The sequence below is a fragment of the Hylaeus volcanicus genome, unplaced genomic scaffold (genome assembly GCF_026283585.1).
Source record: "Hylaeus volcanicus isolate JK05 unplaced genomic scaffold, UHH_iyHylVolc1.0_haploid 12221, whole genome shotgun sequence".
In the NCBI taxonomy this organism is placed as follows: domain Eukaryota; kingdom Metazoa; phylum Arthropoda; class Insecta; order Hymenoptera; family Colletidae; genus Hylaeus; species Hylaeus volcanicus.
Window position 1 is genome coordinate 105,161 of NW_026533163.1, and position 21,798 is coordinate 126,958.

The 21,798-nt window shown below is 33.4% G+C and overlaps 5 protein-coding genes across 8 annotated transcripts; 4 read left to right on the top strand and 1 right to left on the bottom strand.

Annotated features, from left to right (window-relative positions):
- The first annotated feature begins 210 nt into the window (after positions 1-210).
- Positions 211-4,828, top strand: LOC128883320 (uncharacterized). Its single transcript, XM_054135543.1, has 13 exons — positions 211-291; positions 360-398; positions 584-2,095; positions 2,171-2,779; positions 2,894-3,199; positions 3,395-3,540; positions 3,589-3,652; positions 3,715-3,895; positions 3,962-4,007; positions 4,085-4,235; positions 4,330-4,479; positions 4,535-4,621; positions 4,693-4,828. The coding sequence occupies exons 2-13, from the start codon at positions 374-376 to the stop codon at positions 4,800-4,802; spliced, it is 3,387 nt and encodes a 1,128-aa protein (XP_053991518.1). The 5' UTR covers positions 211-291; positions 360-373; the 3' UTR covers positions 4,803-4,828.
- On the top strand, positions 4,802-7,752 carry LOC128883321 (CWF19-like protein 2). The gene is made up of 13 exons (XM_054135546.1): positions 4,802-5,166; positions 5,219-5,296; positions 5,342-5,410; positions 5,473-5,815; positions 5,882-6,083; positions 6,128-6,232; positions 6,307-6,462; positions 6,510-6,648; positions 6,703-6,779; positions 6,831-6,975; positions 7,043-7,184; positions 7,235-7,349; positions 7,409-7,752. The coding sequence occupies exons 1-13, from the start codon at positions 5,056-5,058 to the stop codon at positions 7,485-7,487; spliced, it is 1,761 nt and encodes a 586-aa protein (XP_053991521.1). The 5' UTR covers positions 4,802-5,055; the 3' UTR covers positions 7,488-7,752.
- Positions 7,753-7,886: 134 nt separating this feature from the next.
- Positions 7,887-13,234, top strand: LOC128883319 (uncharacterized). The gene is made up of 19 exons (XM_054135542.1): positions 7,887-8,143; positions 8,268-8,426; positions 8,486-8,584; positions 8,656-8,757; positions 8,834-8,907; positions 8,965-9,074; positions 9,123-9,175; positions 9,236-9,910; positions 9,981-10,606; positions 10,679-10,736; positions 10,810-10,849; positions 10,924-10,993; positions 11,051-11,212; positions 11,276-11,363; positions 11,419-12,223; positions 12,293-12,474; positions 12,526-12,724; positions 12,818-13,034; positions 13,097-13,234. Exons 2-19 carry the CDS (start codon positions 8,319-8,321, stop codon positions 13,194-13,196), a joined length of 3,768 nt encoding a protein of 1,255 aa, XP_053991517.1. The 5' UTR covers positions 7,887-8,143; positions 8,268-8,318; the 3' UTR covers positions 13,197-13,234.
- Positions 13,235-13,521: 287 nt separating this feature from the next.
- On the top strand, positions 13,522-14,977 carry LOC128883322 (uncharacterized). The gene is made up of 3 exons (XM_054135547.1): positions 13,522-13,897; positions 13,949-14,722; positions 14,838-14,977. Exons 1-3 carry the CDS (start codon positions 13,522-13,524, stop codon positions 14,915-14,917), a joined length of 1,230 nt encoding a protein of 409 aa, XP_053991522.1. The 3' UTR covers positions 14,918-14,977.
- A 277-nt stretch (positions 14,978-15,254) lies between these two features.
- LOC128883318 (uncharacterized) lies at positions 15,255-21,264 on the bottom strand. 4 transcript variants are annotated; one of them, XM_054135540.1, is made up of 14 exons: positions 20,728-21,264; positions 19,831-20,598; positions 19,514-19,782; positions 19,311-19,433; positions 19,101-19,235; positions 18,928-19,035; positions 18,695-18,872; positions 18,282-18,613; positions 18,076-18,231; positions 17,746-18,013; positions 16,405-17,661; positions 16,023-16,334; positions 15,551-15,955; positions 15,255-15,495 (listed from the first exon to the last, which is right to left on the bottom strand). In XM_054135540.1, the coding sequence occupies exons 1-14, from the start codon at positions 20,828-20,830 to the stop codon at positions 15,257-15,259; spliced, it is 4,653 nt and encodes a 1,550-aa protein (XP_053991515.1). In that variant the 5' UTR covers positions 20,831-21,264; the 3' UTR covers positions 15,255-15,256. The 4 variants fall into 4 exon arrangements, with proteins under 4 accessions (XP_053991515.1, XP_053991514.1, XP_053991513.1 ...); XM_054135539.1 differs by having other exon boundaries at positions 16,405-18,013; positions 19,514-19,758; XM_054135538.1 differs by having other exon boundaries at positions 16,405-18,013.
- Between the last annotated feature and the right edge of the window lie 534 nt (positions 21,265-21,798).

Consider the following 21,798-nt stretch of genomic DNA (forward strand, 5'->3'; position numbering starts at 1 on the left):
GAATAGTGAACAATAAAAGCGATAATGGGGCAGAGAAAATGACAAGTGCAACTCTTTTCAACTTTTTAGTGAAATTAGCATCTCACCCTGACGTAACAGTAGAACAGCGTTTTTCTGTTCGTAAAATTATTGAAGATTATTTGAATAATGAAATAAATCAAGGAAAAATGTTTTCATATTTAAGTCAGACAATAGGGTGCCATACCTTTGGGTTTATTCTTTCTTCCCTAGTTTCTCATTCTAAAGTCACTACCGAACAAGGAAAACATGGAAGGTCATGGAATTTTAACAGTACGCGAAGAATCTATCAGACTTAGTGTGATAAAGGGAATAATTTATCCTGTGCGCATTCATGTCAGATACCTTAAATACTATGTGTAACGAGTCAATTAGTTTTGGTAAGCAGCTTTCTACGTGACTAGCTCTAATTTCTAGTTAATTTGTTTATGTTCTTCTTACATCAATTGACTTGTCTGCTTTGTGGGTTAGTCTTTGATTCAACTGCATTGTGTAGAGGTTGCTTTTCTGTGGGCTTTTTAATTTCTTGAACTTTTTTTTCATTAATTCGTTATTTGATTTGTAGGGCATGAAGACCCTAATTTGACGTATCGTACGTATTTTTTTGATAAGGCGTTACCAAAACTATTAAACTGGAGTCAAGTGCATTTTTTGAATGGTTTAAATCCTTACAAAAACTCAAACTATGGGGAACATTTAATTTTGTTTGATGGTAAAGGATTTTTAGTAGGAGGTCACAGTAAGCATGATGTGAATGTGAGTCAAAAAACGCTTATGGAGGAAACGAATGATTTAAAAAATGTTTTAATTCATGGTCACGATTTGATAACCATGACAAATGTTAAGGATTTTAGTTCGTGTGAACAAATTCAGACGTATTTGCTTTCAAATCTTGATGTTTATAATAGTGCTACACCTTCTTCTTTAAAGGATCATACACTGCATTTAGGTTCTTTCGCGTCAGGCCCAGTGTTTCTTCTTTATGGTGGACGTTTTGAGTCCAGCAATGAAACATTGGTGGATTTAAATAGCCATGTTCTAGGGTTTAACCTTCTTTCAAAATGTTGGGTAGTCTTAGATAATCCATCCAATTGTTGTCCACCAGCACGTCATTCCCACGCTTCTGCTATAGTTCCCATGGCGGGTAGCGGGTCTTCGTTACCTGAATATACGGAGTACTTGATAATTTTTGGTGGTTTAGGATTCCCTTGGGTATTCGATCATAACAAATCAAATAATGGTAATTCTAGCCATGTTACTGAACGTGCAAGTGTTCAAGGTTTTTTATCTGATCTTGTCGTATTAAATGATTTATGGATTTTCAATTTCCTTGCGGCAACATGGACCTGTATTGAACTTTCTTGTTGTCCGCAAGAAAGATTTGGAATGTCTTTTATTTGGTTGGATGCTTCCAATCTTTTTATGTATGGTGGCGAAGCACGTACACTTTTAAATGATTATTTAGAAGAAGATATATCATTAGATATTCAACGTTCTCATCGTTTCGCCTTGCCTTATGGCCGTTCCATTTTATTAAATGATTCATGGTGTTTGCATATTGATAAAATAAAGCTTGAAGAAATCTTTTCAAATGGCGGTTCAATTCAAACCGCTGTCGAATGGAAACAATTTCCTGATGATGGAACAAATCCTTTTCGATCACATTATGCATCAATAGGTCTAACAGCATGGTTTCCATGTTTCACTTATTGTCAACAAAAGGGTCTTAATTTTTATGAATGTCAAGATGTTTGGTGGACATATCACGTGAAAGAAACTTTAGAAGAAACAAAAGATACACGATGGGAAACTGTGCGACTTTTATTTCTGATTTCTGGAACAACAATGAATTGTGATGCTGTTATGTATGAAGTTTCAAATGTTTTCGTGGGTTTGGTGATAAACACACAATCATCGACGCTACCTTTTAAGATTGTTTGGAAAACTATCAATGTTGGCTGCGTGCCGAAGAATCAACCTTTTCTTGGTCGACGTGGTCATTCCGTGACATTTCTACAAACATTTTATGACTCAACTCACACAATGGACACGCAAGATAGTCAAACGAAAGAAGAAGGTATGAAGAAAAACACTCACACAAACCTCGTCACTCAATCTAGTGCTTCATAATGTGATATGTCCTCTCTTTTAGGCCTCCTATTAAGTCGACCTCAAAAATATTATTGTCTTTTTGTGTCCCGAGGTATTACAAGTACAGGAGAAAACAGAGATGATTTTTATTTATTACATCTTTCATCTCTTTTACCAAATGTGTACGACAATAAAATTGGTTCATCATTAAAGTCACAAAATAAAACTCTTTTAAAACCCCATTTTAGTAAATCCAATATTTTATCACTTGTTTCATTACCTAACAATGACAAATTTGCGACATTGTCGCAAATTGCATTGTCAAAACAATCCAATTTGTTCTCACCTAATGTTTTTCATATATTTCAAAGTGTGTGGAATCATTCAGCTTTGAATTTCCAATCATCTGTTTTTCAAAAGGGACCCATCATAACTCGAAATTTTTTATTTTCCTTAGCTTCTATGATTCGTCATCCTTTTTCCTGTGTAGGTTATTTTCTTGAAAATTCCTACAGTTCTAAAACCAATGCTTCCACTGTTCACGTTTCGTTCGAAGAATGGAATGATTGTGAAGTTTTAATTTTTAGAGATGATGGTAATGGTCTTTCTTACACGGAGCTATACTGGCTCGTCAATCAATTTGGGCATACCAATTTCTCAAAAAAACAAAGTAAGCTAAACGAATATCTTCACATATGCATCTTTGTTACCTATTGAATAAACTTAAGATACATAGATCAATTGAAGTCACTGTTCATCCTTTCTTATGAGTGTTTTTTTGTAGATTTCAATACATTTCATTTAGGTTTCAAATTTGCTTCTTCTCGACTTTCTCATCATTGTTTAGTGTTGACGAAAACACAAGATTCATACGGAGTAGCGCTTTTCTCGCCACCTTTAAATGCAATGTTACAAACTCTTCAATTTGTATCTCCTGTTGTTTCCTGGTCACGCGAGTCGAATGCTCCTCTTTCTTTATCATTAGATGAAGCTGATTTTCAACAACGTTTACACTTAATCTTAAAATACTCCCCCTTACAAACAACCCAAGTCTTACAAAAGGAATTTCAAAACTTCAAACATGTGACGGGTATGTGAAGAAAACATAAAATGCTTCTTTTGAAAATCTAGACCAATGATATTTTTACTATTAAATAAACTTTCATACTTTTTTTGTTTTTTTTTGTTAAAAAAAAGACAATTTATTAGAAATAAAATTTGTTGAAAGTTTTCTATTTTGGTTTCTTACAAAAATTTTGTTCTTCTTTTGTTGAACATTTGTTAGGTAGTCAATTTATTTTGTTTGGATTACGAAAAGATTTACCTTACTTTTATCGAACCAATGACAATCAAATAACTTTTACATCTTACAGAAATCCGACTCTTTTCACAACACCCAAAGCGTCCATTTTATACCCAAAGTATAACAAAGTAACAAAACGATCGTCATTCTTTTTTTCATATTTTATTGTATGTTAGTTTGAAACAAATGACAATCAACTTCCTACGACGGCTGTAAAAGAGGGCACATTAGGCGCTATAGGTATGTACATTTTAACAATGGAATGGGATAAATTTTCATTTTGATGGTACGCATTTGTCTAGGAAGTATAGATTTAGACGAACATTTCCCAATGTTCCAATGTTCTCAACGCTCATTCGATTATAATCTGGCAACCTATATGTACTGGTTTCACCTCAATGCTAAGCAAGAATTGTACCTAAATAATTGTTTAATTTCCTCTAATCCATCAACAACACCCTCAGCTAAAATATGCAAGTCGGAGTAAGCATTTAAATTCTTACTTTTAGACTATTTCAAAAATCATCACTGTTTTATGAGTTATTTTAGGAAACAGTCATTGTGGGATTTTTTGAAAGAAAAATTGACTTACAAAGTAAATTTGCGTCATTTTTTTTTTCTTATTTGTACAATTTAAAAATCAACGCTTTCCTTTTAATTTTTTCTTCCTAGCTCTATTTAAATAACATTCATGTTGAAGATCACGACGACTCTATTACACTACTATTAGGTTTTTTAAATAAAAATATCACGTCGTACACAAGCAATTTACAACCTTATGAAGAATCTAAGACCGTGGGATGCGGTGACGTATGTGAAACAGGTAGAAACTAAATGAAAATAGTTCAAAAATCATTTTTTTTAGAAAGTAGTGGACAAGAGAGTGTGAACTTGTTTAATGTATTCATTTTTTAAAGGCATTTTATTTTATTCCGAAGGCCGTTTAGTCAAAAGAGCACTCTCATGCTTACCAGGCATTCCTGAACTTATAACACCCATTTCGACGAACACTGAGCCTGTGAAACCATCATCGTTTTTTATTGAGAATCTCATAACAGCTGTGATTAGTAAACAATCCTAGTTTGACTTGATTTTATCAAATTATACATAAAATTTTCATAGATTTCCCTTCAAGTTTTCATTTAAAACCTACAAAAGAAAATTTTGACAGTACCCATAATGCGTCGCTTGATCATCTTAATAGTCAATGTAAGTCAAAAAACGCTTTGTTTTGTTTGTTAACACTTTTTTTTTTAACCTTTTGTTTCTATTCATTTCAGTGGATGACATTTTACAAACATACTCCCAAATTTTTCATGATGATGCCAAATTAAAAGAATATGAAGCGTCTTACAATAGCCGACACACAACACAAAACTGTTTAGTGTAAACCGCTTGTAGCCATTCTTTCTGAAGACTTTGAATTCTGAATGAATCTACTATTTTCACTTGAAAAAGAAATTCTGTGACAGTTGATCATGGTTTTCTCCGTTCTAGTCGAACAGTGGAATGCGTTTTAACTTAGTATAAAAATGGACACAAAAAGGTCAATAAAAATAAATGTCACCTTTTAATTTGACTTTTTATTCGAAAAAACAATTAATACAAAAATAGCCTTGTTATTTTTTACTGAACTAACAAGAATGTTATCTGGAATACAATTTGTTCATAAAAATAAATATGTTTCAAAGTCTTTAAAAAAAACTAAGACTTCACTAAAACAACGGGAACAAAAACATGTATTGTTTCATGAGGTTTTACATTTTACTACAAAATTGTCCACAAAACCAAAACTTGTTTTCTTAGGAACAATGTTATCATGAAGAAGGTAACACAAGTACTAACACTCAACTCGAAACAAAAGCTAAACGTGAAGAATGGATGGTCCGTCAAAAAAATGTGCTCTCTAGTAACTTTTATTTTTGCTAGTTAGGAGATTTCGATACTATTTTACAAGGGCAAACATACAAATCGCATCGAGGAACGCGACCAGTACAAGTAACAGTAGTATACAAAAAATGACAGCAATAAACGTATTCTTTAAATTTGGTTTTTATTAGCCGAAAGGTGATCCTGACGCCGTGAAAATTCTTCGTGACAGAGAATTGAATCCTTTTTATTTGAATGGAGAAAATGGTTTACCTTCCACAATGCAACTCAAGTCTTTGCAGGAAAAATCGAGAAATACACCTACACACATTTCAAAAAACGAATGCACAGTTCATTGTCCACCTCAATTACTTAAAGGAATTTATGTAAAGCAAAAAAGCAATGTAATGGACAAGAAAAAATTGTCTCGAAATTCACAAGAGGATAACACGATTCATCTGAATAAGTGTCAACATAAAACGACTTTACAATTGTCTAATAAAAAAGAATTTGAAAATCTTGCTCATCATCAAGGTAGAATGCAAATTGAAAGCCGGTCTCAGTAAGATTAAGGTTGTATGGCTGCAATGTTTGACGTAGATGACGCCAATCAATTAGCTTTGAACAAGTTACGAAAAAATAACCAAGCGAAAATGAATGAAAGTTCAAGAAGGGACAATGCTGAGCACAACCCTCAACATGAGCTCAAATATGCAGTCCAATTAACCACTTTCTCCTCGAACAAAACAGGTCAAGACAAATGGGAGAAAGTCACGACATTAAAAACAAAAAATTCATACAAGTAGGAAATGTCTTCCTAGATTAGCACAATTTAGTTTTTAATAGGCTAAGAAACAAGACGAGAAATTCGTCGTTGGATGCCTTGTGTAAGGAAACGCATACGAGTAGCATTAGTGATTTGGATACCTTGCTTGAAAAAAATATGGAAAGGTTATTATGCTACTGAAATTAGATTGAACAGTATTTTTGTGTGATTTTTTGTTTTAATCAAATGATTGTTTTAGATATCATTTTGAAGAATATGGTGAAAACCATGATGAAATAGGACAATATTCAGAAATGCGGATCGAGCCAAAGCGGTTGAAAACAATCCGTAACACATCAGTTCCCAATGGGTCTTTCAATGTCGGTACTGTTCCGTTTTCTCGACGTCCATCAAAGTAAAGAAACATGCAACATTTCATTGGAAATTTTTAATGCATTTTAGATGTTTCTTTTGTTTTGATAATGAAACGTTTGAAAAAATACGGCATACGTCTTTAGTTGCCGTGTCACAACAGGCATATTTATGTTATCAAAGTTTCAAGCAGTGTGTTGTGCCTTTTCATCTCTTTATAAGCCCCAAGGTAAAGCGCTTGTTGTCCTTTTTTTTTTTTAAATAACCTAAACTATTCTAATAGAAACACGTAGGGTCGTCAGCGAATTTGGAGGAAAATGTGTACCAAGAAATTCGTAATTTTCAAAAATCATTAGTAGCGTAAAGCCTTAGTTTTTATCAACATTCATTGTGTCATTATAATATATCAAGTTGTTTAGACGCCCAAAATATTGGAGTCGTTTTCATTGAAAGTATGACGTACAATGTGGAGAAGGAGAAACAATTTTTAGGTGGAGGAAGCCATCTTGTTATTGATTGTTTAGGTATTCCTGTGGAAAATTTTGAAGATTGCAAGGTAACCGTTAAAACTGAATAACACATTTTAGGTGCCCTCAATTCAAAGCGTCCTTTTTTTTTTAAAGATATATTTTTATAAAGCATTGTCGGAGTATGGTGATGAATGGTCTCAAAATAAAAAGTTGATTCCTGTACCGACATCCAGTCAAGGATGTCGAAAGATTTTACCTAAAAACTTTCCTTATTTCTACGTTAATTTCGGTTTAGGTTAGATGTTTACTTGTTTTTCTAAAAAAAATTTATCAAAATTGTCGTAGGTGAAGGGTACCTACATTTGATAGAAGACAATCATTTCAGCAAATCTTTTGGCATTGAAATAATCAAAGGTATCATGGAAACGGATAGATTTACTACTTGTTTTTCATCCACAGTGTAAGTTTTACAAACATTTTACCCACTACCAAACAAATTGGCTTCTTTTTTTAACAAAGGGATTTACAAAATACTATTCTATCTTTTAAGAAGAAGTACGAAAAGTACGATTGGACACAATCCAGATATCACGTATAAAGATTCGAATCATCCAGTTTTTTTTTTTTAAACCATAAAGCGTTTGGCATGATGTCTAAAGTGAACCAAAAAAAAAAAATATATTTTTATATTGAAAAGGATATGGATATTTCTATACATTTAAATCAAAAAATAAAAAATTTGGAAGTAAACATGTAGGATAAAGGTCTGTGTAATGGTTTATTTTTATTAGACGCAGTCAACATATAAACGTTTTCATAAAACACGTTCATTTATCAACATATTTTTTTTGTTCAGTGCTATTGAAACTATGAAATTAAATTTTTCATTTTACTCTTTTATAAATTACTGGATGGTATTAAAGCAACGGTTTTTAAACCCGTTGCTTTTCACGAATTTTTCACATTTACTTAATCCGAATACAATGCATTTTATGACCTTAGATCAATTACCGCAGCTTAATAGTTTTTTTAATATGAAATACTGGGGAAACAAATTTGAAGATAGACTTTTTTCCGCGCTTCACCATCAACGTTATTTACGAACGATTCGCGTTTTATATCGTTTATTTTACTTACCGTACATTTTGCTGACAATTGGCGAAGCCTTTTCATTAGTTTTAAGAATCATTCAATTTATTTTACTGAATAAAATAATCAAGAATTTAAATTTGGATCAAGTGACGTTTAAAAAAAGTAAGACATTTTTATATGACGTCTATAATGCTAGCATGTTTTTCTTCATTCATGACTCCCAGCGACAACTTTCTCTTTACTACTTATTCTACTTGAGGTGATTGTGTGTCTTATTGAACCACAGCTTCGTTTTTGGTCAAGATGTGTAACAATTTGTGTGGAAAAAATATTAAGCATGTCTTTGTATAAGCGATTTCTCTCTTGCCCAATACCGACTTTAATTGAATTGACAAAAAAATCCAGTACAAATTCAAATAAAGTTAACGTCATTAATGTTTTATCTGTATGGATTTTGCGTCACAATAAACATTTTCAGTAACAAAATTTTACCTTTTTTTTTAGGAAGATTGTCAGTACATTGCCGACTTTATGACCCATATGGTCCATCTTAGTACTAGCATTTTAAGCTTACTCTTAATTTTTATAGGAGCTCGAATATTGGTATGATAAAATAAACATGGTTTATTTCATCTTAACTGTTCTCATTGTGGTGTTTATCATTTTTACGAAAGCATGATTTTGCAGCATCCATCGCATTCACACTCCTTGTTAGTTTATTGATGGTATCATTTCTATGTGAATGTCTAAGTGTGTATTACAAAAAAAAATTACTCGTGAGTTCAGATTTAAATGGTAGCATTTGTTAATTTTTTGGAAATTGTGTTTCAAAAAAAAAAAAAAACATTCTAGTGTCTTCGTGACCGTCGTATTAATTTCTTACAAATTATTTCCGGGGATTTAAAAAATATGAAACTTCAAAATACGTACGATTCACGTTGTTAATAAACAACAGTTCTACTTATACTTGGTATTGTTTTTAGTGAATCACAAGTGGACAAACATATAACAGATCTGCGCAATACAGAAATGTCTACTTTGAAGTTGTATACAATTGCTTTCTCTATATCAACTCTGATCAATCAAAATTTAGGTAACACTTTAATTTTTGTGAAACAAACTGAGTTTCTACTTTCTTTAGCAACCTTCACATGTTTAACATTTCTTGGAGTGTACTTTACCGACAAGACTTTGGTAGATTTTCTAAAACAAAAAATGAAATTTTTATGTACTGTTGATATGATTTTATTTTAGAAAAAAAAATTAAGTATTCCACTTGTCCTTGCGGGTCAGATCGCCTTAAAAGAATTAATCCGACCCCTCTCAAAATTAGGAAGTCATCTTCATGGAATCCTTTATGGACTTCTTTCTTGTGAGCACTTTGATTTATTCTATTCATCAGTAGTAGAAAAAACGGATTGTCAAGTTATGAAATCACAAACATTGGAAAATATTCAACGACAAAATGATCCTCTTGATAAAATTCATGGTCATGAATGCCTTTTAAAAATCTTTGATGGAATTTTTGTTTCGCATTTGCATGATGGTGATAAAATTGACAGAAAGAGTTGCAGTTTTATACAAAATGTTAAAGAATCAATAGCAACACGACATATTACCATTAAGGAATTATGTTTAAAGCGAGATTGTTGTACTTGTATTGTTGGTCCTGTGGGAAGCGGGAAAACAGATTTGATAATGTGCTTATTAAATGAAAGAACTAGGATACAAGGACAAATGCAATGGTACCCTTTGGATTTACAAAAAATGCGTTATGCAACAGTCAAGTTGGGTCCTACATATCCCGTCGCGTATGCTGGCCAAATGTGCTGGCTTCCGTTGGGGACAGTTCGCGAAGTCATTCTTTTTGGTCGTCCTTATAATAAAACATTTTATGATACTATCATAAAAATATGTGAATTACATCATGTACGTTCATTCATGTAGTTGTCTTTTTAATTTAGCATTTTTTTTTTTTTTGATGAAAAATTAAAAAAAGGATTTTGCTCTTTGGGAAACTGGAGACGCTCATATAATCACGGATCGAGGTAATACAATCAGTCAAGGCCAAAGAGCTCGCATTGCTTTAGCTCGATGTTTATATCATATTGAAGCAACCGATTTTTGTTTTATTGATGGCTTATTTGATTCTCTTGATGTGGTAACAAGCTTACAGATATTTAAAAATTTGTTTGATTTTGGAGGATTTTTACATAAAAAATCCACTGTTATTACGCTTCCTTACGATCTTGCTGTCTATATGATAGAAAAAGTAGAGAAACCTTGCGTCACATTTGAAATGCATCATTTAAAAAAAGGGGTGCTGAAACCAATATCGCTAAAATCTTTACGAGGTGTAACGCATTGTAGAGTGCCCAATGAATCCGTAGCAATGCATGATTCCAAAAATACAAAATTGAAAGAAATTTATTTAAAAAAATTGTATACTTTTACAGAAGAAACAAAAAAAAATCATGGTTTTACTTATGACGAAAATGAAGCTCCCGAAACTCCTTTTTTCAAAGCATTTTTCTATTATATTCAATCGTTTGGTACTAAACGCTTCATTTTTACTCTTATGTTACTCTTCTTATTAAAATTTTGTTTGTTTTTGTTATTATTTTGGTACGTGTATTGAATTACTAAGGAAAATTTTAAAAACGATTTGCTGTTTTTTCTTATGGTTTTTTTTACTAGTAATACCTTTTACTTATCAAAATTATCTTTGACAGCTTCCCCTAATTCCATACAAACGGTACAGTTTCTCTAGATATGATCATTAACATTGTAAAATTCAAAACAATTTTCATTGTACAACAACATTGCAGAAACCGTATTCTTTAAAAGAACAAGTTTTCAACACTTCAAGTAAATCATGACGTCTTAGCGATAAAGAAATTTCATGGAATTTTTTGTATCTTTTTTAATCACTCAAAATAAAGCATCCACACCTACGACTTTATCCTTGCCAATATCTTATCCATCCAATCAAAATGCGATTTTTTATATACTGTCAGTTTTACACTTTTTTTCCTAACACGATTTTATTTTATTTTTTGTTTAACAAAGGCTTTCATGTGCTGCTGTGATGATGAGTATTATCATCATAACAATTCAAATTTCAGGTGTTTTGAAAACAGCCCATTCTATTCATAATTTTTTATTACAAAAATTTTTACATTCCGAATACTGGTGCTTTTCGTTTTTTTCATTTGGGAGTATATTAAATAGGTGCAATCAATAGAAAAAGGAAATTCTTTAAATGACACACTACTTGTATTGAAATATTCACAGATTTACTCTAGATATGTCTGTGATCGATCTCCGATTAATGTCTACAGTCTTTCTTGGTATTTCGCTGACACTCCAAATATTACTTATAGTATGTCGTGAAGAAAAAGAAGAGAAATTCATTATTTGAAATGATATTATTGTAGATTTTATTTTTGTTAATTTTTGCCCCTATTTTATGTTTCATTACAATATTGATTATTTCTATTGTTTTTAAATGGATGTATAATTTTTATTTACCTGCCAATAAATATCTTCAGCGGGTAAAATTAGCGTCGATCACGCCATCGTCTTGTCTGTTACATGATGCGCAAACTTCGGTTATAACATTGCGCGCATTTCATCAATCTTATCGCTTTTTACAAATGTACTATACATCCGTTATACAGACAACGAGAGCTGAGTATTCTATTAATGGTATCAGCACATGGCTTTATGTTCGCGAGCGTTTAGTTTCCTTGCCTATCATTGTAACAATTTCTTTAATTTGTTATATAAAAAAAATGCATTCAATAACGTTATATGGTTCTTTTACTTGGGTCGACCAATTTGTTTTTCAGTCTTCTCAAACGCCTCTTATAGAACTTTTTAGTTTTATAGCAATGCAAGCTTTTACCTTTCCATTTTTATTAGGTTTCACATTAAGTCAATTCGCTCAATCACAGGCTTTCTTCAGTTCCCTTCAAAGACTTTTAGATTGTTCTCGTATTCTCTCTTGTCAATATGAAAAGCCTCCAAATGTCTCGTCATGCCAATCTCTCATTCCATGCAAAAACTTAGAAAATCAATTAACCTTAAACAATGTTACTATTCATTATGTTCGACCAGTTCTTTCTCATTCAACAGGATGTAAAAATGTTCTTTTAGATTTATTTTCACCAACATTAAAAAATGTTACTATTTTTGCAAAAGCCTCTCAAACAATTGCTATTATTGGAAAAACGGGTGCAGGTATTTTTTTTAATAATTTCAGTTGTCGCTAATACAAAACGTTATGTTTATTACGTTGCTTTTTATTAGGTAAAACAACTTTACTTTTATCATTATTTAATTTGTTACCAATCTCTCGTGGAAAATTATTTCTTAACACTAGGAATTTAAACACAAGCTTACATGATGTTATTCATCAAAATATCGCTTATCTTACCACAACGTCAACTATTATGCACACATTGTCTTTACGTCAAATTTTAGATCCTTTTGTATGTTTCCCTTTCTTTTTAATTTTCTCCATTCTGTTTCTTTTATGATAGGAAAATCATTCAGACGCATTTCTTTACGATTGCTTAAACCGAGTTCAGTTATGCAACCTTGTAAAAACGTTACCTCTTCAATTACAAACACCCCTTTATTTCTTATTACATATCTCATCGAATGATTCTCTCTGTACCATTGCTGGGCAGAAACATGGTAATTTTGAAACATCCTTCGAATCTTTTGTTCCCTTTTCCAGTAAGATGCTCGTTCTTTATGGGTTATTTTATTTATGCAATGATCCCTATAAAAAATTTTCTTATAACGATGTGCATTTTTTATTTACAAAAGCTCTGCAGATTTTTAAACTAATGATCGCAAGATTATTAACAACAAGAATATCATACGCCTTAATCGTTATGGACGACTTTGTTTTAACAAAGAATCAACCAACGTGTCCTTTATTTGAAGAAGAAGAAGAAGAAGAAGAATCTCCTCTTGTATTGCTAAAACAACTTTTTCCTAATGCAATACTTTTGGTTATCACTCACCGTCTTTCAGTTATCAAGTAAAACGAAAATATTTTTTTAGAAATTTCAACTTTTTTGGGTTGAACTCTTATTGATGCAGAGCCTGTGACGTTCTATGGATTGTCAAAGATCAATGTGTGAATGTCGTGTCGGAATCGCTCGAAAATTTGTCCCATGACGCGCTCCAAAAATATTTTTAAAAATTTTCAATCTGATAAAAATTATTATAATTCAAGAAAAAAATCTGTTTCAAGAAAAAAAAATGTATAAAAATCGATACTTTAAACCAAGGTCAAAACGAAAAAAATTGTTCGTATGACTTATCAAGTTTCACAAGTCCTCATGTGTTGGTCCATCTGAATAAAACTGATCTATTTTTTATCTCACAAAAGACGTTTCATTGTTAAAAAACATCGCATTGTTTCGTTAATACCAAAAAAAAAAATTGTATGGAACTTTTTTGAGCCTTGAATACTTTTTATTCATATAGATTTTATTATCAGAGTGTAGTTGGTTGTTTCGATCATGAAGTGTAATCGAATCACCATGCAAATGTTTAAACGACGTCCGGTTTTATTGAACTATTCTGCACAAATAAGAAATTTGCATCTCCATGAATATCAATCGTTACAATTAATGCAAAAGTATGGTGTAATATCACCACTTTATGCCACAATATCCAGTTGTGACGATGTAAAGCAAGCATATAAAACCTTCAATACGTTATCTGATGTTATGGTTAAGGCACAAGTCCATGCAGGGGGACGAAAATTAGGTTATTTTAAGGAAAATGGTTTTCAAGGAGGTATTCATCATGCTACCTGTGAAGAGCAAGTGTTAGACTTATGCCAGAAAATGTTACATAAAACACTTATCACAAAACAAACAGGAACGGAAAAAGGTATGCCCTGCCATCAACTTATGTTAGTAGAACGTTTTCATATTAAAAAAGAACTGTATTTTGCAATTCTAATGGATCGTCAAACAGCGACACCTTTATTGATTGGTAGCACACAAGGTGGAACAAGTATTGAAACAATTTCTGAAAAATTTCCTGAATCTATCATTAAGCTCCCTGTTGATATCAATAAGGGATTAGAGGATACTAGCCTTCACGAGTTTGTGGAAAATCTTAATATATCAAAGAATTTGCTACCAAACGCGACGCACACTATTAAAGGGTTATATCAAATGTTTTTAGAAAAAGATTGTTCTCTGGTTGAAATCAATCCTTTCGCAGAAACTAACGATGGACGTCTTCTTGTATGTGATGCTAAAGTCACTTTTGATGATAACGCAAAATTTCGACAAGCGGACATTTTTATGTGTCAGGATGAAACGCAAGAAGATTCCGACGAGTTGCAGGCTACCAAATTAGGGTTAAACTATGTTTCTTTAAACGGATCTATAGGGTGTATTGTAAATGGTGCGGGTCTTGCTATGGCGACCATGGATATTTTAAAATATCATCAAGGTGAACCAGCCAATTTTCTTGATGTTGGAGGTGGCGCCAATGTTTCTCAAATAGTTCAAGCATTCACGCTTTTACAAAATAACCAAAATGTGAAAGTTATTTTTGTTAACATTTTTGGAGGTATTATGCGCTGTGACATTATTGCACAAGCTATTGTCACTGCTTTTAAACAAACGCAACTTACAAAACCATTACTTGTACGCTTAGAAGGTACTAATAAAAGCGACGCTAAGGAAATATTAAATCAGTCAGGTATGTACTGAATTTGTGTTGAACTGTAGCACCGAAATAATATATTCTAGTGCTTTTCGTGTTGACACAAGATAGTGAAAATATTAACGATACTACCCCTTTCATACTTTTTTAGGTCTTTGCGTCATGACTGAAGATGATTTTCAAAAAGCTGCTAAAACTGTTGTGGCATTAGCTCGTTCGACCAATTACTAAAAAAGTTTGCTTTTTGAATGCATTTCTTCCTTTGATTAAACAAAACAGTTTTGGATGATCATAAAGACAAAGCAATATATAGAGAACGGGACTCTCAAGTAAACATGTTTGTTTTGCAACGCTGCAAATCAAGCATCAAAACAAAAAGCTTTAAAATTGATTGCTTCCTTTTTTTATCAAATTAAATAAAATTGTTTTTATTCAGTATAATAGCGCAACATTTTTTTAACGTAAATCATACAACAAATACGAAAATGCAAAACATTTTTGTTTCTCCATATTGCTGACAGTTTTTCCTCTAGTTTAAAAGCACGAGAAAAAAAAATAACACGGCTTGTTTTAATGACTTGAATTGTTTGCAAGAGCTCCCCCTAAAAGCGGTGCACGCGTATTACCACATTGTAAGGGAAAAGTTGAGCACATAAAAGAGCCATGGTGGCGACGCGTTGGTAATGGTTTAGCTGGCAACGGAGGTGTAACGAATCCTACTTGTACATCAGATAAATGCCCTTCATTTTCCTCATGTAAAGCTAACTTGGGTACTGCGGTGCAGCACTTTGTTCTTGATTGTTGAAGCGCTGTGACAATTGCAAAACAATATGCACAGTGGTTTTGCAACATGCAATGTGATACCTGGAACGTCACCATATGTGTGGTAAGCTAAAGAATTCTTTCTTCTTGTATGGATGTGTGACACTTGTTTTTTGAAAGGTAACAAATCATCAAGGCGTTGGTTTGAGTTTGACTCGTTTTGGTGTGGAGATTTATCAACAGGTTCGCTTGACGGACACGATGACGAGGGAATGTCGTTTAATGAAGCATTCATATTTTTTTTACCATAAACGTCAATATGATTAGATTCATGCTTGGTAGTGGGTTTTGTTACATGAGTACCGAGGAACTGATAAGTAGATGCGTGATCCTCCGGTGAATCACTGCAATTCTCAGCTTGCCGCGCGTACTCCTTTTTCACAAAACCTTGAGTATTCTTATGTCGGTACCGCGGTTTTTGTCTTGCCTCAAGTTGAGCGTTTGATCCTGTATTTTACATGTGAAAAAAGTTTAATACGCCTAACTCTGAATATAAAAAAATAAACTTTTTTACCGTTAAATAACAAAGTGGATGGTTGAAGAAACTCATCTTCTGATTGAGTTTTTTCCAATATGCGCGTGTAATTCAAGCGTTCCTTTATAACGCTCACTCTAGTACCTCCATATAAATCCTTATTATATTGGAGTGCGTTACTCACAGTTTTTTTTTTCACGTGATTCTGGTTTGGTAAAAAATTTTCATCCGGTACTGGGAGCGATGCTATTGTCCGATATCCTTCCAGGTCACATAATGATTTTTTTTTCGATTCTTGTACGCTTGGAATATGTGCTGATGTCATACGTCGTAAAGCATGATGTTTATTTCCTAAACCAAAAAAATAGACACTCAGTTTCGAATCATCTCAATGCAAGCATGTACTGATTTGACCACCTACCGGTCATTTTCGTTTGTTCCTTCCCTTCCGCAGTTTCTCCATCTATTGAACTCGTTGATGTAGTGTTTCTTTTCGATTCCCATACATCATAGCGGCTTTGCAATCCTTCTACTACCTTAGGATATGTATTAACTGGTGCTTGTCGATTGGATCCACTAACGCTAATGTGATCAGCGTCCTTGTTGAAAGTAAAATAAGGGGATTCGGTCGAGGTTGAATGCCGTTTCAATACAACACTTTCTTGTGGAGCCTGCGGTAACGACATTGTATTTCCCGCCTTTTCTGTAGCGTCAAAGTGTCTGTAAAAAATCCTTTTTGAGTCATCAAAACTTCGTTCTACTAAACCTAAATTTTCTTTGTTTTGAGTAGTGAATTTCCTAAAGAAAAAATGAGTGTCCATTTCATCATGTGAGATTTCAGGGTTATCGCTCTTCCAAGGGTACAAAGGTGTGTCCACTGCGCTTGTTTGGGAATCGACTCTTTCCATACTACGACTTGTCACAGAATCGTAATACGAAGGCTTGTTCAACATGTTAGGTCGACTTAACGTCTTTTTTTTCATCAGAAACGTTGGCGGAGTGAGAATTTTTTCTTGACGCGTCGAACTGGATGATTTCGAAATATGTTCCTTCAAGCAGGGTGGTTCTTTTTTAAAAACTCTACTAGTTTCATTTATTTTGTTAGGAAAAGTATGCCATTCTATTTCTGAATTTTCATTTGAATCTGCTTTATTACACTGTTTTAGTTCACCGTGCGGTCGTACGAAATCATAAAGTTGTGCGTCGTGCAGTGAATTTTGTTCAACGTCCACTAACTTGTTTTTCATTGTGCAATAATTTTTTTGATTGATTTCAAGACCAAACGGCATTTTTTTAAAAGAAGCAGCTTGGTATGGGGAATTTTCAGAATGTTGAAATATGTTGTCTTGTTTTTTATTATCATTAGAGTCACAGTCTATACGATTTGTTTTCTCGAAAAAATTCACACCATTGTCTAGTCGACTCAATTGAGGTGTTTCTCCTGCATGGTGTGAATACATTGGACGCGAACTCGACTTGGATTGACAATCATTCATTGAATGTTTTTCAGGCGAAGCATTGGTATGATATTCAGGAAACAGACGTTCACATTTATCTGGTTGACCTAAAATTTTGGGTAAAGAACTACTTGCGCTGCACTCCACACCATGTAATGAAGAGGTATCTTCTTTATGATTTAACTGTGAACGCTTCCAAACCATTGCATTAGAAGAGTAACCTAGACACAAGTAATTCTTGTCAAACGGCTTTTTCCCATGCAACGTCGATAAGGTTTCTGAATTTTTATAAACTTGTGGCTCACTTAACACATCTTTAGGGTCCTGTGAGTCCACATAAAAGGTCGTGTCTGTGTGCCCTCCCTTTTCACTTGTATGCGATATGTACTCCGTTGAATTAGCGTACGAAACATTGTCGATTGGGACAGCATTAGTATTTTTGGTACGACTCAATGACTGAACTTTTTCACACTCATTCGAGTCAGTATTACACTGTAATCTGTCACAAACTACAGACTCTTCTAAAGAGCGTCCAATACGATTTGCCAAATTACGTAATGTTTCTAGATACTCCTAATTTTTAAAAAATATCTGTTTATATTGAAATGTCGACACTATGTTCTACGTGTGCCTACTTTGGCTTCCGTCGCTTCTTTGTTATTTGAGGATTGCGTGACTTGTTGGCACAAACCAATACAGAGATGAATGGCTTTCCTTAAAAGAACATGAGGAGAGTTATCGGCTGATAAAGATCGTTCTTGTTTCAACACTAATGTCGTATTATCGGGAATCTGTCATTCAACATGTCGTTTTGTGGAACTCTCAATATGACAAAATTTACCTCCGTTAATTGTTGACACACGTGAAACAACTCACGAAGTCCTGTTTTCGATTTTTCAGTGTTCATTTCGAAAGTTGGTTTACAATTGCTCCATTCTGTCTCCTGTTGTAACGATTCCTCAACGCATGGCTTCCCTTCCGTTTCGTCATTTTTTCCCTTCCTTATCGTGCTGACATGAATTTCTTTCTTATTCCGCAATCCTTCACAAACGCTTGGTCGTTTTTTATAAACGTTTTCGCTAATTACACTCGACAGCTTTACGTTATTCGTTATTCCAGCACATGCATCTTGGCTTTGAATGACACTTGTTGCATCTTCAGCGATTTCTAAACCTATCAATAGTATATCACTTTAAATATATCTTAAAAAGCGAAAACACCAAGAGGTGTTTTATTGCAATCAAATTCACTCACTGTCTTGTAAACTAACACTCTGTGTTGTTACAGGTGGGACTGATATCTTTTCTTCGCAATAAGAGTCATTCGACGAATCCGACGGTGAATGAATCGAATCATGAACCTTTGTAAAACGCGATAAATTTGACAACAGCTGTAAATCACGTTTGACTGGCGCTTTAGCAGCGTCGACTTTCTAATTCAAAATAACAGTTGAAGACAGCGCGCACATGTATGAGATTTTCACCCACTCGGCTAGTGTCTTCTATTGAATCAGTTTCAGTAACGTCTGTATGATAACTTTGACAACTTTCCAATTCATTCAAATCTCGACTTTGAATGATTTCTTGAGTCACAAACTGAAAGCACCCAACACGTCGAACGAAATTTAGACAAGAATCATTACGCACATTGTTCCTGTTACTTGATGTAAAAAGTAAGCCTGATCATCCTGATCCACATTGTAAAAAGGCGAACCATTATTTTGGAAAGAGCTTGGCTCACACTCCAACGTTGATGGATGGACCTTAACCCATCGTTTTTGACAAGCTACGTAGAGCTACCATATATGGAGAGACACAATTATACGACCTGTAAAGTAATAACCCTTTGGGGCGTTAATCAATATTCTTACAGTGATGATAGCAAAAACTCCTGCTGTTGTAAGCAACTCCACATTTAATTTACGAAAAACATCCGACGCACCCAGATCATTCACATTGAATGCTGCTAGAGCTAACGTTTCGTTGCTTTTTTCCTAAAAATTAAGCAGACTGTTCAATTTGAAATATAAGTGCCCACAATTTTAAGAATGTGGTAATTTTGTGAATGACATACATGCGTTAGATTGAGTACAATTTTTCCATGAAATATGGCTTCCTTCGTAGAACTTTTGTGAAGATACAGAGGGGAAATCGCCTGCTGCGCTGAGGATGAATTGAGTTGAGTTTCCAGATACGTGCACCAATCAAGTGACTTTAATGTTGGCTTGAAGGATGATTTTTTAGATGAGTGGTCATTTTCTTTTTTTTCGGATACCATCCCATTAAAAAAATATGTAGGTGACGACACACTTTTCGAACCTACACATTTCAAATTATACAACACTTTTGTATTTACTACTTTATCATCCACAAATCATTTGTAAAAAGTACCAGCAATCCAACTAAGATGAAAATGAAAAGGAACATTTTTTAACGATTTTTCGACTATTGCGACACTATCAATTAATAAAATCATTAAAAAGAAGGGTTCTTTCTCCACAAGAAGACACTGATCCTTTGATACAATTCCGCTGAATGTCTGATTCGAGGCGTTTGTTTCTGCACCGTCATCTACTACTTTAGTATAAGTGTTATTTTCGCCGTTCGTTGAACGAGTTGCGCAGTTGTCATGATGTTCCTCATTCGGCTTACTACTCGTACTGTGCCGTGCGCTCAAAGATAGCGCATCATTCCCAATGTTTATTGAACGTATATGGTCCGTTTTTGATTTTTGAAAAGCTTCATTGGTTTGAAACATTTCATTCGTATGAGACAATGAAAAAGGTTGTGGATTCTTTTGATACTTATAACCCTTTATTTTCGTTTCACAGTTTGAACTCTTTTGTTTTCGCGAACTGTCCATTTTGGAAGAGGATGTTCTGGAAGACTCTTCACTACAAGAAGAGTCTAAATCAGTACTTTTTCGATACAGCATACGAGCCTCCAAATCTAGCCCACTAACAGTGGTATATTTCCTTTGAATGTTCGTTTCCTCTATCATATTGTAACTTCGAGGGTCCTTGTCCACCTTACCATAAACTTGAGAATGACTTCTTGTTTGAATAAATTTCTTCATTTGAAAACCTAGAATAAGCGATAAGGATGTGTCATCGGACAAAGTACGAGTTGATTCTTCCTCCAAAACACATTCCATAATGTCTGAATATAAGAAACAAACAGTGCAAAATTTTAAAACGAATTTTGTTTCGTACTGTTTTTCAATCAAGGACTGGGTATAAACAAAACAAAAATGCCACTAAGCAAACGAAAATGTATTAAAAAGATTACCTTCATTTCCTAGAGTATTCTTTATATCAGTATTTATTGCCAATAAACCGTTCGTAGAGGTTCTTAAACCATCTGACAAAATTTTTTCTAAAGCCGTTTTCATTTTGTTAAATTATTTGTTATTTCGGAAGCGTACAAAAATACATCATTTTTTTTAACTAGGTTTTTCCATAAAAAAATATTATGCTAAATAACTAAAAACAAACTTCGAACGAAGATTTCTAATTTTGTAGACAATTTTTAAAAGACTTTTTCATAATCTTACTACTAATAAAAACGACTGTATAAGCATTTATTCAAACAGACAGTGTCAAACTGGATTACCAGTTTAGGTGAATTTTGAATGATTTAATTTCATGAATTTTCTAATATTTTTGTAGTACTAAAACACAAAAACGATCAAGTAACAAAAGCACGCTACTTTCCTTTTTATTTGAATTTGTTCAACCTGTTTTAGTTAAAATTTATACGATAGTTCTTTTTTAAGCTTAGAATTCCGGTATGTGCGTTGCATTGCGTCGTCCTATTATAGTAAGAAGTTCAAAGTTTCGGTAATGGTTGCTGTGTCGGTAGTAAACCATATCTTTTTTTACACAAGATACGTTCTTCACTAAATTTTTCATCAGGAGAGAAGCGTGCCGGGCACGCGGAAAAAGTTGGCTGCACACCGTCTGGACTTTTGGCCTAAACAATGCATAGCACATCATTGCACACCCAGAAAAAATGAAAAGAAACATACTTCTAGTGTATACACACGTTGTCCTTTTTTATTTAAGTAATATCTTAAATGCATCTTTTAAAATGTGATGATTACTTCCAGAAATTCTTAACACCTTCAACTGATTAAAGCTGCGCGATTGTTAAAATGTGACAGAAATAAAAGGTGCTGGCTGTAAAAAGCATTGTTCGGTTTCTACTTGGTTTTGAACAAAAATATTATATACAATAATCAATTAACTTCTATGCAAACTTTTTTTATAAAAATATAAAAGACGTTATATCCAAATTTGTGATTAAAGTACTTTTAAAAAATTCTTTAATCGGCAATGATTTACGATGCAGTTTAATTTG

Bases quoted from the DNA above. Each gene is read 5' to 3' on its own strand.
- LOC128883320 (XM_054135543.1), top strand. From the start codon at position 374: ATGTGTAACGAGTCAATTAGTTTTG. The intron at 4,480-4,534 runs GTAAACAATCCT...AAATTTTCATAG, and splicing joins TCTCATAACAGCTGTGATTA to ATTTCCCTTCAAGTTTTCAT. The intron at 4,622-4,692 runs GTAAGTCAAAAA...TATTCATTTCAG, and splicing joins TGATCATCTTAATAGTCAAT to TGGATGACATTTTACAAACA.
- LOC128883321 (XM_054135546.1), top strand. From the start codon at position 5,056: ATGTTATCTGGAATACAATTTGTTCATAAAAATAAATATGTTTCAAAG. The intron at 6,649-6,702 runs GTAAAGCGCTTG...CTATTCTAATAG, and splicing joins ATCTCTTTATAAGCCCCAAG to AAACACGTAGGGTCGTCAGC. The intron at 7,185-7,234 runs GTTAGATGTTTA...AAATTGTCGTAG, and splicing joins CTACGTTAATTTCGGTTTAG to GTGAAGGGTACCTACATTTG.
- LOC128883319 (XM_054135542.1), top strand. From the start codon at position 8,319: ATGTCTTTGTATAAGCGATTTCTCTCTTGCCCAATACCGACTTTAATT. The intron at 8,585-8,655 runs GTATGATAAAAT...TTTTTACGAAAG, and splicing joins TTATAGGAGCTCGAATATTG to CATGATTTTGCAGCATCCAT. The intron at 8,758-8,833 runs GTGAGTTCAGAT...AAAACATTCTAG, and splicing joins ATTACAAAAAAAAATTACTC to TGTCTTCGTGACCGTCGTAT.
- LOC128883322 (XM_054135547.1), top strand. From the start codon at position 13,522: ATGAAGTGTAATCGAATCACCATGCAAATGTTTAAACGACGTCCGGTT. The intron at 13,898-13,948 runs GTATGCCCTGCC...ATATTAAAAAAG, and splicing joins ACAAACAGGAACGGAAAAAG to AACTGTATTTTGCAATTCTA. The intron at 14,723-14,837 runs GTATGTACTGAA...ATACTTTTTTAG, and splicing joins GGAAATATTAAATCAGTCAG to GTCTTTGCGTCATGACTGAA.
- LOC128883318 (XM_054135538.1), bottom strand. From the start codon at position 20,830: ATGAAAACGGCTTTAGAAAAAATTTTGTCAGATGGTTTAAGAACCTCT. The intron at 19,783-19,830 runs GTACTTTTTACA...TAAATACAAAAG, and splicing joins TCATCTTAGTTGGATTGCTG to TGTTGTATAATTTGAAATGT. The intron at 19,036-19,100 runs GTAACAGGAACA...GGGTGCTTTCAG, and splicing joins AGGCTTACTTTTTACATCAA to TTTGTGACTCAAGAAATCAT.